The 17,302-nt window shown below is 39.9% G+C and overlaps 1 protein-coding gene across 2 annotated transcripts in view; it reads left to right on the top strand.

The window, feature by feature from the left end:
• EIF2AK3 (eukaryotic translation initiation factor 2 alpha kinase 3) overlaps window positions 1-17,302 on the top strand; it is a 69,247-nt gene that overhangs the window by 21,344 nt on the left and 30,601 nt on the right. For both annotated transcript variants that reach the window (XM_045054540.1, XM_019827552.3), the window contains exons 3-7: window positions 9,972-10,166; window positions 11,893-12,023; window positions 14,007-14,241; window positions 15,413-15,575; window positions 16,913-17,053. In XM_045054540.1, the coding sequence (XP_044910475.1) occupies window positions 9,972-10,166; window positions 11,893-12,023; window positions 14,007-14,241; window positions 15,413-15,575; window positions 16,913-17,053 (865 nt within the window). The remainder of the gene's footprint in view (window positions 1-9,971; window positions 10,167-11,892; window positions 12,024-14,006; window positions 14,242-15,412; window positions 15,576-16,912; window positions 17,054-17,302) is intronic.

The following is a 17,302-nucleotide window of genomic DNA, read 5'->3' as shown; positions in this document are numbered from 1 at the left end:
TGTATTTGTGTTTTGTGTACTAATAATCATAATTCTTAATGTGCTTTATCCAGAATAATTGCTGAAAGACATCATGTACGTAGCAGACTTTGCATGCTGCTCAGCAGACTGTGAGCGCTTAACTGCCTCTTAGACATCCCTAGTGGAAAAGTCAAAGGTACCTGAACTTAACACATCCAAAACAGAACTTATCGTTAGTGCCATAGGAGCCTGACAGGGTGTGCACTGGGGCACAGCAGTGCCCAGGATAGATGAGACCCTCGCCCTCGTGGAACTCGTGTGGCACTTTGTGGAGCCAGCTGGGGAGACAGATATGAAATAATCACAGCGTAAGTAATGTAATTGAGTTGTGGTAACTGCCACATGGAAGGGTGGACCCTAGAGAGCCTTCGCAAAGGTGCCCGGCCTGCCTGGATAGGAGGCCGGAGAAGTCTCCCCGGAAGGGATCTCAGTTTACAGCTGAGATCTAAGAGGACAAGGAGCTGTCCAGGCAAGAGATGGGCAGAGGGGTGGGGAGAGACTGCTCTGGGAGAGGCAGTAGCCTGTGTGGTGGCCTTGCCGTGGGAATTATCACAGTGTGCTCAAGGAGCTGAGAGAAGGAGAGGAAAGGCAGCAAAGACAAGGGTTGGGGGCAGTCGCAGATATGAGTCTGCTGAGCGGGGCCAGGGCCAGGTCATACTGGGTCTAGTAAGCTGTGTTGAACATTTTGGATTTTATCCTGAGCCATCAGAAGCCCTTGACGGATTTTAAGTGGGAGAGATTCCTCCATAGTCAAAACGGAAAGCATTTCTTGACGTTCTTTTTTGCTTTGAGACTTCCAGTGAGACTCTGATGAATCAAAAGGTTGTCTCAGTGAGGCATTTGTATTTCAACCCAGTCACCTCAAACTGGGGAAGTATTTATATATATAAACATTCGTAAAGTATTCACACCAACTAACAGAACCTGGAAGAAAACAGGAGAGTCCCTAAAATCCTACTAAAGCCAGTAGACTTGAGGCACCTTTTTCTCTCAGTCTCCCCTGACTCATCACCCTGCCGGGATTTTTAAATGTTAGAATTCTAGAAGTTTGGGTGTGGGTCATCTTCTCACCCTACTCTCTTTCAAGGAGGTTGTGCCTCTGTTCCCATGACAGCAGCAGTTCTAAGTTTTCTCTTCAGCTCAGACCTCTCCTCTGAGCTGAAGACCGACTCAGGCAAATGCCTCCTTAACATCTCTACCTGGAGAGCCGTCTCAGTCTCTGGGAACTCACCACGTGTCAACGCGCTCCTGCTCTTCCTCTCTCTACCTGTTCCTCATTGACCACGACATCCTCCTTTGGTCAATTGAATTCTAGAGAGTGTCCAAATCCCTTTCTGTTTTGACTGTAGAGGAACTGGGGGGAACAGGGACAGGAGTGGGGAGAAGCAGGAGGCCTGTAGATCCCCAAAGCAGTAGAAACATCAGTGGTCTGGGAACCAAAAAGCACACCTTTTAAAACAGCTGGGGAGACTGAATTTGCAGATCAAGTGCAGTCAGTTAACGTGAGAAGTTTTGTAAAACGGTGCAGTGTTAGTTTTTGTCCAAGGTCACGTAGCAACCAGTAGGCGAAGGCAGGGACCCAGGAATGAGGCTGGAGGAGGTGCATTCATCACCCCGAGGACCCGGCTCCATTTCATATGTTGGATGCCTGCTGTTGTCTCCCTACCTAGGTTAGCAAAACAGCTAGCATGGCCAGGAAAGGAATTGTTCAGGGAAAAAGGGGTTTCCATATAACAAAAAAAAGTCAACAAGTTAACGCTTCCAAAGGAGTGTTTTTCATGTATTTTACATCTTCCCAGTCTTCGTGAATTTTGTGTTTTTAGTCCTTGAGGTCATCATTAGAAGCATCAGCTGTTGCATTATTCTGGAGATGCTTGGAGTTCTTGAGGTGGGAGAGAGATGTGTGCCCTTTTAGTGAATATTCTAGAATTGTTTTTTCCTTTTCCTTTTCCCTTACAGGCTGTGTTCATTCTTCCTTATCTCTACTGTTGATAAGCCTGAGTCTTACCACATGCTTCTTATCACCCCTTTTGCTTACCCTCTCCTCCCTTTTCACTTTATTGCTTCTTAAACTTGTACTTGGGACTTGGCTTTTGTAGCTCTCAGGGCCAGCATGTTCTTTTTCCCTCTTTCTGAGTTAGGGAACACACTGGATGCAACTTTTTGGATTTGAAAGTGTTTAATGTTCTCTACTTGAGAAAGTAATAGTGCATGTAAATCCCATTTCCAAAACTACACGAGGGAAAGTTCTTGCTAATAAATTCAGAAAGAATATAAAATTAGAAATCATTGTTTTATTCCCCTTATTGAAATAATAGGTCATCAGTTGATACTAAAATGGTGAAGTTGATTGAACACTTTAAAATGGAGGGGTCAGGCTGAGTCCTCCAAATCTACTGATGAATACTAGTAACAAATATGACATAACACAGGGGTTGGCAAATTTTTTTGTAAAGGGCTAGAGAGTAAATATCTTGGGCTTTGTGGACCAGATGGTCTATGTAGTTGTAGTAAGAAAGCAGTACATAAATGAATAGGTGTGACTGTGTTCCCATCAGGGTTTACTGATAAAAACCGGCAGTGGGTCAGATTTGGTTTATAAGCTGTAGTTTGCTGGCCTTCAATATAATAGGAAGTATGTAGCACCACCTATGAGGTACTCTTATCGAAAAAATCCAACCTGCATCAGATCAAAGCGCCAGGTCTAATCACACACTTTTCAGAAAATGGGACAAAAGAACAAATTAAATGACATGCAAACTCCAGGCTGTGGGACATAGGATGAATAATAGTCTGGTGTCTCAAGTAAATCAGTGCGTGAAAAAGGGAGTTAAGGGGTTCTTGTGGGGGAAAAAAAAAGAATCAAATGTAATATGTGGAGTTTGAGTTCCTTGTTGGAGCAAACCAATTGTATGGTACATCTTTGAGACAGTCAAGGAGATTTAAATATTAGATGATTTTAAGGGATTACTCTCAATTCTGTTAAATGTGATATCGGCAGGGTAGTTACGTCTCAGCAATAAATACTGAAATGTTTGTAGGTGAAATGGCATGATGTCTGGGATTTACTTTAAATCATTCTAGTAAACAAGTATGTGTAGTGGGTGGGTGGGGAACAGACGAAACAATTGGCAAAATTTGGTAATTGTTGAAACTGGGTGATAGATACATGGGGGGTTATTAGTCTCTTTCTATTTTACATGTTTCAAAATGTTCAGAATAAGTTAAAGTTGAATGTACCCCAGAAAATATATGTGTCCGTGGCGGTGGTGGGTGCGTGGTACCTAGAAAAAGAAGGAAGAACCAAATTAAAAAATATATTTTATATAATTAGAAGAATTTTTGTTTTTATTTCTGGTTATATTTGTTGGAGTAGTAGCACTTCCTACATTTTTCTCGGTTGAAGTTCCTCCTGTCACTTGGAAATGGAATTCTTATTTTCACATTCTGATTTCAAATAGCACTCCCTGATTACATGTGCCACTGGTATTCATTATGCCATTTAGGTTTTGTTCAGAAATAGAAATTGAATTATTTCACCCTACTGCTTTGCGATTGCATGGATAAAGATCTTGATTGGCTCTTTGGTACTGAGTTTGCCCACCAGTGTGACAACCTTTCATTTTAAAATTATGCACAGGAAAAAACAAATGGGGGGGTTGGAAACCATAAAACAACAAGAATTTATATTTTTAAAAAGTGACTGATGGAGGAAGCAAGTCACGCAATTAGTGTGAGAAGCAGAGCAGCGAATCAGAACAAATAGCTGCTTGCAGAGACGAATCAGTGGGATGTAAAAATGCATCACCGTAACCTACATTTTTTTCTACCAAGAGATTTGCAGCTGACTATCGAGTGACTCATTCCTATGCTGGGAGGGTGAGGTAATGCTCTTGTGAGGGGTGATGTCATCTCACTACCTGAACCGCATGCATACATCATTTCTTGTGGCTCTCAAGGAAAAGCACCATCTGCTTTCACATATGCAGCCTGAAAGACTCTACAAAGATCAGTGCAAAGGTTAGCGGCCATGGGTATGACTCATCAGCAGCCAATTAGTGAAGAGCAGCTCTTTCAAAGTGAGCTTTTAAAATCACGATCTAGAAATACGACATGATGTCCTGAATCATAGAATGCTTTTTGTTGTTGTTTTGGGTTTTGCACTTTTCTCACTGAGTTAACGCTGTTGAACGTCTAACTTTTAAAATAAGGCAGTTCTTCTCAATATGGTCAATCACCTCAAATCTTCTTGGTTGTTTAAACCATATATATATGTATATATGTGTATAATTTTTTTAGTATATGTGCTGCCAAAGCGAGCACTAAACCATATTTTTTTAAGATTTTTTTATGTTTATTTATTTTTGAGAGAGTGAGAGTGCACACGATCAGGGGAGGGGCAGAGAGAGAGAGGGAGACACAGAATCCGAAGCAGGCTCCAGGCTCTGAGCTGTCAGCACAGAGCTGGACGCAGGGTTCGAACTCATAAGCTGTGAGATCATGACCTGAGCCGAAGTCAGACACAACCCACTGAGCCACCCGGTGCCCCTAAACCATATTTTTAATAGCAGGATGTTTGTTTTCTTTTACATTTGGAGGCATATATATAGATCATCTTTAAAACAGAAACGAATTTTAATCTGTATTAGTTGGGCAGTTTTTTGTTAGTGGTTTTTTAGTTTTTGATTTTTTGCACTGAGGAGCCATTGTGTTTCCTAAGGATCTGCTAGTGTTTTAGGAGAAAAGAGGTTGTTAATGGAAGAGGAAACAAGTCAAAATAAGTGTTATCTGTTTACTACAGACCTTCTAGCCCCTCTTCCTCTTTCTTGTAGTGATGCACACCTGCTTTCCCTGTTTGTCCTTAACTAGTGCTGCTGTTGACTTGACCAGACGACCGAACTACCCATTTTTTAACTTTATCATAATCTGAATTTACTATTCTAGTAAATAGGATAGAGAATACCTAACATAATACGAAAGAGAGACAACAGTAAATACTTGATTTTCTAACTGATAGGTAATTCAAAATGGGAGAATGGGAGATCATATTGCCTACATATTGTTTTTATAGGGTATGTATACTAATGACCTAAATCCGCTCTTAATGACAACTTCAAGTTGGACATTCTACAAAAGATAAAAAGGAAAGTTTTAATTTAAAAAAAAAATTTTTTTTCAACGTTTATTTATTTTTGGGACAGAGAGAGACAGAGCATGAACGGGGGAGGGGCAGAGAGAGAGGGAGACACAGAATCGGAAACAGGCTCCAGGCTCTGAGCCATCAGCCCAGAGCCCGACGCGGGGCTCGAACTCACGGACCGCGAGATCGTGACCTGGCTGAAGTCGGACGCTTAACCGACTGCGCCACCCAGGCGCCCCTAATTTTTAAAAAGTAAAATAAGAAAGCAAAGAATAGGGGTGCCTGGGTGGCTTGGTCGGTTAAGCGTCTGACTCTTGATTTTGGGTCAGGTCATGATCTCACGGTTTTGGGTTCGAGCCCCATGTCAGGGTCTGTGCTGGCAGTGAGTGAGGAGCCTGCTTGGGATTCTCTCTCCCTCTTTCTCTGCCCCTCCCCTAGTCACACGCACACCCGTGTCTTTGCTCTCTCTCAAAATAAACACACTTAAAAAAAAAAAAGGATAAAATAGTAACGTGAAAACTCTGAGGTCATATGAGGTGGTATACATACTGGTGCCATTCAAGAATTTATTTAAAATCAAATGTTTGTCAATAAAGAGTAAGAGTTGGAGATCTTTAAATACCCAGAATCAAGATGAACCTTTGCTAATGGTATCGCCTTCTGAGTTTAATTACAGAGCTCCTGCAAGATTTTATTACCTTTCTTTTCTTTTTGACCTCTTCTTTAGACGTAATTTCCAACTACAAAAAGTTGCACGAATAAAAATGATAACAAGAAAGGGCCAACCTTTATATACCCAGACTCACTTACCCCAAATCTTGTTTGCTTTATCATTTGAGTTGTCTCTCTTTCTCTCTTTTTTCCTCCCCCGACCCCTCCTACACACTTTTTTCCCCCTAAAACGTGTAGAGATAAATCAGCTATCCATCATGGCCTTTTGTTCTAAATGCTTCACTTGTATTTCTGATAGAGATATTCTCTTACATAATCACAGCATAGTTATCAACTTCGTAAAGTCATGTCGATACTTTAATCTAATGTCTGTATTTTTCAGTTTTATCAGTTGACCTAGTACAGGCATACCTCATTTACTGTGTTTTACAGATACTGTTTTTACAAATCGCAGGTTTGCGGCAACCCCGCATTGAGCAAGTCTGTCGGCACCGTTTTTCCAACAGCATTTGCTCACTTCGTGTCTCTGTGTCACCACTGGTAATTCTTGCAATATTTCAAACGTTGTCATGTATTTGTTATGGTGTTCTGTGATCAGTGACTGTGACTAGCTGAAAGCTTATATGATGGTTAGCATTTTTTAGCAATAAAGTATTTTTTAATTAAGGTATTATGTTATTTTTTGGACATAATGCTATTGCATACCTAGTAAACTACAGTACAGTGTGAACATAGCTTTTATTGGCACTGAAAGACCAAAAGTTCATTTGACTTGTTTTATTGAGGTGGTGTAGAATCAAACCCACAATATCTCCGAAAGATACCTGTGATGTCTTTTATAGTGTCCTTTACCTCTAGTGTAGCCTCTGGTCTAGGGTCAGGTAGTTCATTTACTTGTCCCATTAGGCTCTCTTAATGTAGATTTTTCTACAGACTTTGTCTTTTCTGACATTGATATTTTTGAAGAATACAGTCTCTCTGCCCTTTTATTTAAAAAAATAGACATTTCTTCATTTTGTGCTTATCCAGTGCTTCCTGGTTATTTAGATTATACATTCTTGGCTTAGAATACTGAGTAGGTGATGTGTCCTCTCCTAGGGAATCACATCTGTCACTTATTGATGATGTTAATTTTGATCATCTGGTCAAGGTATTATCTAAATTCTCCACTCTATAATTATTGGAGTTTTTTTGCTTTTGTTTCTATTTTTAGTTTCTTGTAACTAATAAACAGTCCGTGGGGAGACACTTTAAGACCATGCAAATATCCTACTCCTCATCCAAATTTCCACCTCCTTAGACTTAACACCATTGCTGAATTTTGCTTGATGCAGTCTTTACTGTGATGGTTGCAAAATGCTAATTTTTCACCCCTCCCGTCATATTTGCCAGTAGACACTTAGCATTTTATTGCAGTAACAGCCCTCCCTTCTCCCCCATGTATTATTTATCTATTTGTTATCAGTATGGACTCACGAGTTCTTTTTGTTTTCTTCTTCAGTACATTATAATTCAGTACTCAATTATTTTGGTCCTTAAATTGCTCAGTGACCAGATTTGGTCAGTGGTATACTTCTATCTGTTTTGAACATATCCTTACTCTCTAGAATAGTAAGATTCTAAAGTCTCATCTTGTGCCTACCCTGCCCCAGCCCTTGGAATCAGACATTTCTCTGAGGAGCCTTGATTCCTTTGGTGGGAAGTAGAATTGGATAACACAACCCAGGCACTAGGTTTGGGTGTATTGCTTTCACAGCCCCTGTATACACGTTGTAAACATAAACGTAGAAGCATTAGCATATGGGGTAAGTATTTCTTAGAGGTACAATAAACAGTTCTTGAGAATGTAGTGCTGTCTCAGCTCATAGAGCGGAAAGCAAGGTACAGTACTAAGGAATGGGCAGTTTTTTGTCAGCAATCTTACACTGCTAAAATTTTCTTGGTTTTCAAAGCAAAAACATAAGTGAAGCTAACTTGAAGGCCAGATAGGATTTCAGTGGGCATTTTTGGTACAGGAAGGTGTTCCAGGAAGAAGAAATGACATTGACAATGACATAACTGAAACAGTAACAGTAACAAATATGCTTAAGTGGTGATGCCCAATTTTTGCCCGTGTAGGGAATAGTAGAAGACAAGGAGGAAGAAAAGGTTGTTTGAGGTCATGTTTAGAGAACTTTGAATATCAGATTTAGGATTTGGGGTCTTTATAAGATAATACAGAACTGTTGAAGATTTTTGAATAATGTCATAACAAGCTTAACTCTGACTCAGAGATTAATCTAGAAGATAGGTAGAGTTTAGATTGAGGAAATTGCCAGTTAAGAACTGTAAAGAGGCTGTTATAATAGTTCAGGCAGGAGGTACAAGGATTTGAACTAGGAAATGAAAGAGAGAAGTAGAATAGTGGTTTTCTACCAGCCCTTTAGAATCCCAGGGTGTGGGGCCGAGCTAGAGGGAGGGAGGATGTGTGAACACTTTTAGTGACAGTATGGGCATTTTCAAGTAAGTATCTCTTTAACGATAGGATTGAGGAACAAAGAAATACAAAGAGAAATTTTGTTAGAAAAAAGTTAAGGTCAACATTTTATTTGCAATTTTTTTGTTGTTGTTGATTAAACCCATACTTCTTTTATATTCTCTTTTTCTCAAGTTTTGGGCCTGGATGATCAGGAAAACAGTGTTGTCCTTAGCTGAAGTTAAGTCAAATCGTATATATTTGAAATACCAAAAGGTCAGTGTCACAAAGCCATGCACTAATACCCATTCTCAAGAAACAAGGTGTTCATAGCCAAAACCTTTAGAGTTACCCTGAACTCTTTTCTTTTGCTTATGCTATACAGGGAATCCCCCATGAGCTCCTCTGGGCTTGGCCTTCCAGATCTGACACCCTGCAGTACCTCTGGTGCTATCAACCTAACTGGAGCCATCACATCTCTTGCCTTCGGCCTGCTCTCCATGCCTCGGCCCTTCCCGCTATAGCCTGTCCATCTTCCTTGTGCTTCCTCCAAAGTGGAGGGTGTGCTTCCACCTTATGGCCTTTGCAAAGGCTATTCCCCAGATGTCAGCATGGTTAACTGGCCCAAGTTGAGATTTTGCTCACATGTTACTTTCTCAGTAGGGTCTACCCTGTGCTCCCTGTTGACAGTCCCCCTCCCCTCCCACACACATTTCTAGTCTCCCTTTATCTTGTTCTATTTTTTCCTGTGTTATTTATCACCTCATATACTGTGATTATTCATTATGTCGTTTGTCTCCTGACACCAGAGTTTGAACTCCACAGGGCAGTGATTTTTTTTTTTTTTTTTTAATTTGTTTTGCTCAGCGGTCTCTCCCCAAGCAACATACTCATGCCCAGCTCATAGTAGGCTCTCAATACACATTGTTAAAAGAAGGAAGGACAACTAAGAGCATAAAATCAGTAAGCTTTGTTACCAGGGTTCCGGCTCATAGCAGATTTGAGAACATAAATAAAAGATGGGATACTGCTTGAATTGACCTGTGTTCCATGGATCTGAGCCTATGATAGTAATTGCCCTGGATAAAACAGGTCTGGAAAATACTGCATATACTATCTGTTTGCTAGAAAAACGTATTGTATATTAGCATATGGATTGCTGTAACCTCTCCTTGAATTCACTTGATCACAAAACTCTCTTTTGGTAGCTCATGTATCATTATGGGACACCCATCACAAACAAAGTTTGAGAAAACCGTGCTAGAGTATTACGCGTAGACCCCAGGAGAGATTGGCAGCTCTTTTTACGTTGCTCTTGGTTGCTAAATTGTGCCTCTCCACATGCTGCTCAGAAGGAGGCTAGAGAACATCAGGCTCAAGACTCCAGCTCTTTGTCACTACTTGTAAAGTTATGATCCCTTTTAAAATTTACCTTCTGTTTTGGGGGCGCCTGGGTGGCTCAGTCGGTTAAGTGGCCGACATCGGCTCAGGTCATGATCTCGCAGTTCGTGCATTCGAGCCCCATATTGGGCTCCGTGCTGACAGCTCAGAGCCTGGAGCCTGCTTCGGATTCTGTGTCTCCCTCTCTTTGTCCCTCCCTCGCTTGCACTCTCTCTCTCTCTCAAAAATAAATAAACATTAAAATAAAAAATATTTTTTTTTTAATTTTGCCTTCTGTTTTAGGTATTTGGGAATAAGATGATCATTCCTTCCCTGGATGGAGACCTCTTTCAGTGGGACCGGGACCGTGAGAGCATGGAAACTGTTCCTTTTACAGTTGAATCACTTCTTGAATCTTCTTATAAATTTGGAGACGATGTTGTTTTGGTTGGAGGAAAGTCTCTCACTACATACGGACTCAGTGCATATAGTGGAAAGGTGAGTGAAAATGTTGGATTATTTGGGGAGGAATCAGAATAAATAGGGCAAGAGGAAATAACTTAATAAGCTATACTATTACTGGCTGAGGTTTATTATTTTTCCCTGAGGATATTATTTGTTTAAATAAATGAATTACAAAGTAGAAAGGGCAAAATATTATTAAGAAAACTAAATGTATCCGAGACAACAGAATAAACAGCAGAGCCAGGAAAAGCAGGAGGAAGAGAACGAATCAATAAGGTCTAGTGTGTGTCAGTTGTGTTTTTCATACGTTATATTGAAATCTTCATGATGTTCCTAGAGGTCACACATTCTTGTTTCCATTTGGACAGATGAAGAACCCTCCAAATATTAATAATAATCCCAATAAGAATAATTGCTACTTATTTATCTAGTTTGATCCTGTAATCCAAGAGGAAAGTTGTATTTATTTTACAGATGAGAAAACTTGAAACTTTAAAAGTTGAGAAACTTCCAAGGTTCAATTTGACTTAGGTCTGTGTGCAGATAAAGTTATACCATTGAGACCTAGACTCTCTCTAATGTTAGGTTTCAGGATATAACCATCATCTGCTTCTAAGATTGGTCTTACTATATAAATCTCTTATTAGGAGTAACTAATTAAATACATCGTTTTTAGAAAGGTAAAAGTCTTGGGATGCCTGGGAGGCTCAGTCAGTTAAGCGTCTGACTTCCGGCTCAGGTCATGATCTCACAGTTAGTGAGTTCGAGCCCCACATTGGGCTTTGTGCTGATAGCTCAGAGCCTGGAGCCTGTTTCGGATTCTGTGTCTCCCTCTCTCTCTGCCCCTTACGGGCTTATGCTCTGTCTCTCTTTCCTTTGAAAATAAATAAACATTTAAAAAATTTATTTTTTAAAGAAAGGTAAAAATCTTTTTTTTTTTTAACTCTTAACCTTGATGTGTGAATATTTTGTATATAGCCTTAAGACTAGAACAAGGAAGAATAGAAAAATGACCTTTTGCCCCTTGACTTTCTCACATGTTAACGATTCCTTATTTAAGGGTTAGGCCCATAGCCCCCTCTTGCTCTTGCAGATGCTTTTCTGCCTTCTCCACTACCCACATCTGCTTTGTACTGAGGAGGCCTTGTGACCGTCTATCTCCTTCAGTATTCTCATCTCTAAGACAGTGGAATTGACCCCTATCGTCTGGTTCTCTGTTTGATGTGCTGCTGCAAAATTCGAGTATTCTAGCACATATGCTTCTTTCTGTGAAGATTTTAGCTCAGATCATACTAAGAGTCCTTCTTTGTTTTTCTAATGAAGGTTTGAAGGAGGTACTTTTAAATAGTATAGCTACTAAAAGAGATTTACGTCTTTAAAAACCAAATTCTTCCATCATATGGGAACTCTGAGGCCAGTTTTTTTAATACACCTGGACTTTTATTAATGAAATTCTTGCTAAGAGATCACAACCGTTTATGTCTTCTCGTGTATCATCCTTGAAAATCCCCCAAATAAAACTAAAATTATCTAAATCCTTAAAATAAGGATTTTTCCCTTAATAATTCCAGAAATATTTATTGTTTCTTTTGTAGTTCTAAGTAACTCATTTTTGGAATTGGTAGCCTAACCGATGTTTCTTAATACTCGGGTATTACAGATCCCCACAATTTCTTTTATAAATTATATAGATTCTTTTAATATCTCCGATCTCCTGTAACGTATGTATTCTTTACAAAATTTCTGTCTGTCTTTTCAGGTGAGGTATATCTGCTCAGCTCTGGGTTGTCGCCAGTGGGATAATGATGAAATGGAACAAGAAGACATCCTGCTTCTGCAGCGCTCCCAGAAAACCGTTAGAGCTGTTGGACCTCGCAGTGGCAATGAGAAGTATGTATTCAGATGATGTGGCTGTTGATCATTAGTTCAGCAAAACCCAAATTTATCAGATTTTTTTCTTTATGGAAATTTCCTGAACTGTTTTCTTGCCCGAAAAACAGCTCTTTTAAGAGAAATGTAGGCCCTAAATTAAAAATGGCCTCATGGGGGCCACCTGGGTGGCTTGGTTAAGCATCTGACTCCGGCTCAGGCATGATCTCACGGTTTGTGGGTTCGAGCCCCACATCGGGCTCTCTGCCGTCAGCGCAGAACCTGCTTCCAGCCCTCTGTCACCGTCTCTCTCTGGCCCTCCCCTGTGCGCAAAACACGTGCCCCCTCTCTCAAAAATAAACATTTTAAAAATAATAATAAATAAATGAAAATGGTCTCGTGGTTTTTAACAAATCCTGAGTCGAGACTCCCACCACATGCTTCTGGAGATGATAACCAGAGGAAGGCCCATACGATGAATGTAGCAACCTCACTGATCATACAGATCAGTGAAAAGCTCTTAAGACAGAGTTAATGCACTTTATTTCAACTTGGGCCTCTTTGACCCTGTAGTTCTCTCTAGTCAGTAGTTTCATAGTGTGTTTGACAACCCAATTTTAAAATAACATTTTTGTCTATTTTCTTAAAGCGTTGAAGTATAATTCATTTGGTCAAATGCCTTTTTGTTTCCTTTTTGAAATAATGAGTTCCTTATGTAATTTTTACATTTAAATACGGGGTTAAAAACCAAGATGGTTGGATTACTTATGTTGGTCCTAAATCACATGCTTGATTTTTTTCTTTAACCTACCTAATATTTAAATTTTAACTTGCCTCTATAGTAAAAATAATTTGAGATCTCATCTTTATCTTTTGAAAGTGAACCAGACTTTCAGATATTATCTAATGTGATGCAATATAATTCAGCTTCCTTTCCTGTTTTCTTAAAATCAGTTAAGAATGTATTTCTATGTTCACTGGACTGTGAGTAGGGCTTTGCATCTGCTGGCAATCTGACCTTCTTTTTCCTGATGGGATTTTGTTTCCTTTTTTTAAAAAATGTTTTTAATGTTTATTTATTTTTGAGGGAGAAAGAGAGAGCAGGCAGGGGAGGGGTAGGGAGAGGGAGACAGAGGATCCAAAGCGGACTGTGCTGACAGCCACTCAGGCGCCCCTGGGATTTCGTTTCCTTAAGTGTTTGAGTGCTTGCTGGGTGTCCAGCCACCAACAGGAACAGATGTCCATCTCAACAGAATTTTGAGTTACCAAAATAAGAAGAGTCTGGGGTCTAAGATCCATGTTCCTTAAGTTTATTTTTTAATAGATGTCAGGATTATTAGGTCATTTTCTATCTCAGTGACAAGTCATTATACTGTCAAAAGTTAAGTGATCTGTGTATTAATTGCAGAAGAAACATTGTTACTGCCACTTTATGGATGAGGACACTGAAATTCAGGAAAGGTTCAATGACTTGACAGATCTCGGGAGAGATTTGAGATTGGAGCTGAGGTGGTATGACCTTCAGTCTTGGTACACTGAATTACATTGCCTTTTGGGGCTATGTTTTCATACAAATACAAAACCGATGCATTTATCGTGCTGTGTACATTGATTTATTGGGACGAATTAATGTCTCTGCACTTGAATGAAATGTGCCCAGGCTTTAATTTAATTGACAAAGCACACTGCTGCTGGCCTCATTTTAAGGTAACTTTGGTGTGTGTTGAGAAAATCGCTCTGATTTGGAAATGTGAACGTTTGTTAATTTTTGAGAGAAAATCTGTCCCATAGCCATTGTCAGTTTACAACTCAGATCCCAGGTTTCTAACAGATCAGGACAAGGTGATGCCCTCTTGTGGCATAAATCAGCAAAGCACTCCCAGAAAATTGTGTTGAGTTACTCTTTGTCTCCTCACAAAATTTTAGTGTTTACTAAACAGTTCTTTATGACTTGATCCCTTTCCTTAAGTGTAAATTTCTAAAACAAACCTTTGTAAATTTAAGGTGGAATTTCAGTGTTGGCCACTTTGAACTTCGGTATATTCCAGACATGGAAACTAGAGCCGGATTTATTGAAAGCACCTTAAAGCCCAGTGGGAACAAAGAAGGGTCTAAAATTATTTCAGATGTGGAAGAACAGGAAGCTGCCATGATGGACACAGTGATAAAGGTGTCGGTTGCAGACTGGAAGGTTATGGCGTTTAATAAGAAGGGAGGACATCTGGAATGGGAATACCAGGTACCTAAACCCACCGAGAATTTATAAATACGTTGCTTTCCTTTCCCAGTTTGACCAAACTTATTGGGTAGAGGGAAATATCTCTCATTTTAGATTCTCAGCCTGTTCTCTCTGCCCTAAGAAATGTGCGGCTCTACACCCGTTAGGATGGCTACTTTGAAAAAGGCTACAGAAAACAAGTGCCGGTGAGGGTGTTCGCAGTCTCGTGCGCTGCTGCTGAGAGCGTAAATGGGCGCAGCCGTATGGAAGACAGCACGGAGGGGCTTTGAAAAATTAAAAAGAAAACTACCATATGATCCAACAATCCTATTTCTGAATTTATTCAAAGGAAGTGAAATCAATATCTCGAAGAGATATCCGCACTGCCATGTTCAGCGCACCATTATTCACAATAACCAAGATAGAGACGCAGTCTAAGCGTCCATAGTAAGGCATGGGTAAGGAAAATGGGGTGCGTGTATATACGCAGTGAGCTATTATTCAGCCTTAAGGGGGGGAGATCCTGTCACTTGTGAAATCGTGGATGAACCTGGAGGACATTATGCTAAGTGAAATAAGCCGGGCCCAGAAAGGTAAACAGGGCATGATCTCCTGCATGTGGAATTTTAAAAGTTGAACACACAGAGCAGGGAGTAGAATGGTAGTTGCCAGGGGCTGGGGAGCCGGAGAAATCGAGAGATGTTGGTCAAAGAGTACAGAGTTTCGGTTATGCAGGATGAATAAGTTCTGTGGATGTAACGTACAGTGTGGTGACTATAGTTAATGGTACTATATACTTGAAATTTGCTGAGGGTAGATTAAAAAAATGTTTTTTTCTTTGTTGAGGTATAATTGATGAATAAAAACTATGTACGTTTGAGCTACACAGTGTGATGATTTGATATATGTGTATGTTGTGAAATGAGGGTAGATTTCAAATGTTGACGCGAAAATAATGATGTGAGGCGATGGATAGGTTAATTAGCTTGATTGTGCTAATCGTCTCACAGTGTATATACTGTATCAAAATATGGCATTGTATACTGTAAATATATACATTTTTTATTTGTCGATTATACCTCATTAAGCTGGAAACATTTTTACAATTGTGATTTTTAAATGTCATTTTAGGAGTTGAATTATGTAGATACTGCTTGAAATTCTATAAAATTTCCTGTCCATTTTTGTTTAGTTTTGTACTCCCATTGCATCTGCCTGGTTGGTTAAGGACGGAAAAGTCATTCCCATCAGTCTTTTTGATGATACAAGTTATGCATCTAATGATGAAGTTTTAGAAGATGAAGAAGACATTGTAGAAGCTGCTCGAGGAGCCACAGAAAACAGCGTTTACTTGGGTGAGTAGATGTCTCTTATCTAGTGACAGGACATACTGACATTTAGGTTTTATTCCTACATCATTCCTTTCTACTTCAGCGGTGCCTATAGTAGTTGTAATTCCTAAATACAGTCTCTGGCTTAGGTTGCCCTTAAGATTTATACTTTGATTTACATTCCTGTTTTTTTCCATTTATCCACTTCTTTTTTTTTTTTTTTAATTTTTTAATGTTTATTTATTCTTGGGGGAGAGAGAGAGTGAGTGAGCGTGAGTGGGGAAGGGGCAGAGAGAGAGGGAGACAGATGATCCAAGCAGGCTCCGCACTATCAGCACAGAGCCCAATGTGGGACTCAAATTCACGAACCGTGAGATCATGACCTGAATCGAAGTCGGACATTGAACTGACCGAGCCACAGGTGCCCCATCCATTTATCCAATTCTGAAACTTTCAATTACCATGGCATATTCTTTTCCTCTGAGACCTATATCAGAAAGGCTTAGAGGGGCACCTGGGCAGCTCAGTCAGTTAAGCGTCTGACTTAGGCTCAGGTCATGATCTCGCAGTCCGGTCCGTTGAGTTTGAGCCCCATGTTGAGTTCTGTGCTGACAGCTGAGAGCCCGGAGCCTACTTCAGATTCTGTGTCTCCCTGTCTCTCTTCCCCTCCCCTGCTCGCACTCTTGTCTCTCTCTCTCTCTCTCTCAAAAATAAATAAACATTAAAAAAAAAAAAAAAAAAAAAAGGCTTAGAAATGTTGCTGGGGCTCCTGGGTGGTCAGTTGGTTAAGTGTCTGACTTTGACTCAGGTCATGATCTCATGGTTCGTGGGTTCAAGCCCCGGCTCCGGCTCTCTGCTGTCAGCACAGACCCTGCTTTGGATCCTCTGTCCCTCTCTTTCTCTGCCTCTCCCCCATTCGAGTGCACGTGTGCGTGCATATGTGCTCGCTCTCTCAAAAATAAACATTAAAAAGAGAAAAAAACTTTAAAAAAAGAAAGAAATGTTGCCATCATACAGTATGTTGTGAATTACTCATATATCCTCAGAGTCTAAAACCTTCTACGTTTGTATTTGCATCTGGATTAATTGCTTTGAACTTCCCTACTAGAAGAGTTTTCCAGTAATTGCTGAAAATTGTTATTCAGTGAGAAACATTGTAACTTATATATAACTTTCCGCCCCTATTTTTGTTTGGGTCACATTTGAGTGCTTCGGGCTTGATTCTTCTTTGAAAAGCATTTTGTAGCACATAAAGAAATGCCTGGAATTAATCTAATTTTATTAAATCAAAATGACCCTTTTTGAAAAAAATCCTTGGTGCTTGATTCTAAACATAATTGATACTGTTTTCATTGACTCAGGAATGTACAGAGGTCAGCTGTATCTGCAGTCATCAGTCAGAATTTCAGAAAAGTTTCCTACAAGTCCCAAGGCCTTGGAATCTGTCAATAATGAATATGCAATTGTTCCTTTGCCAACAATCAAATGGAAGCCCTTAATTCGTAAGTGAATTAGGAACTTTTGTAATATTAGTGAGGTGTTCAGAGGCCTAATCATGACTGTCTTTGTCCTGGTATTGAATAGCACAGAGATTACAACTCATAGGTACTCTTTATTTTCTGACAAACTAGGAAGGCATTTGAGATGTCAGTGAATTTTAATTATCTTTTACATGATTTCATTGAAATAACAGCTGCTTCTAGAGAAATCAGTTGTTACCAAGATATTTCTCCAGACAACAGAGAAATATT

The sequence above is a fragment of the Felis catus genome, chromosome A3, assembly GCF_018350175.1.
Source record: "Felis catus isolate Fca126 chromosome A3, F.catus_Fca126_mat1.0, whole genome shotgun sequence".
NCBI classification, from domain to species: Eukaryota; Metazoa; Chordata; class Mammalia; order Carnivora; family Felidae; genus Felis; species Felis catus.
Note: the sequence above shows the minus strand (reverse complement) of the source record. Positions and strands in the feature narration are given on the sequence as shown.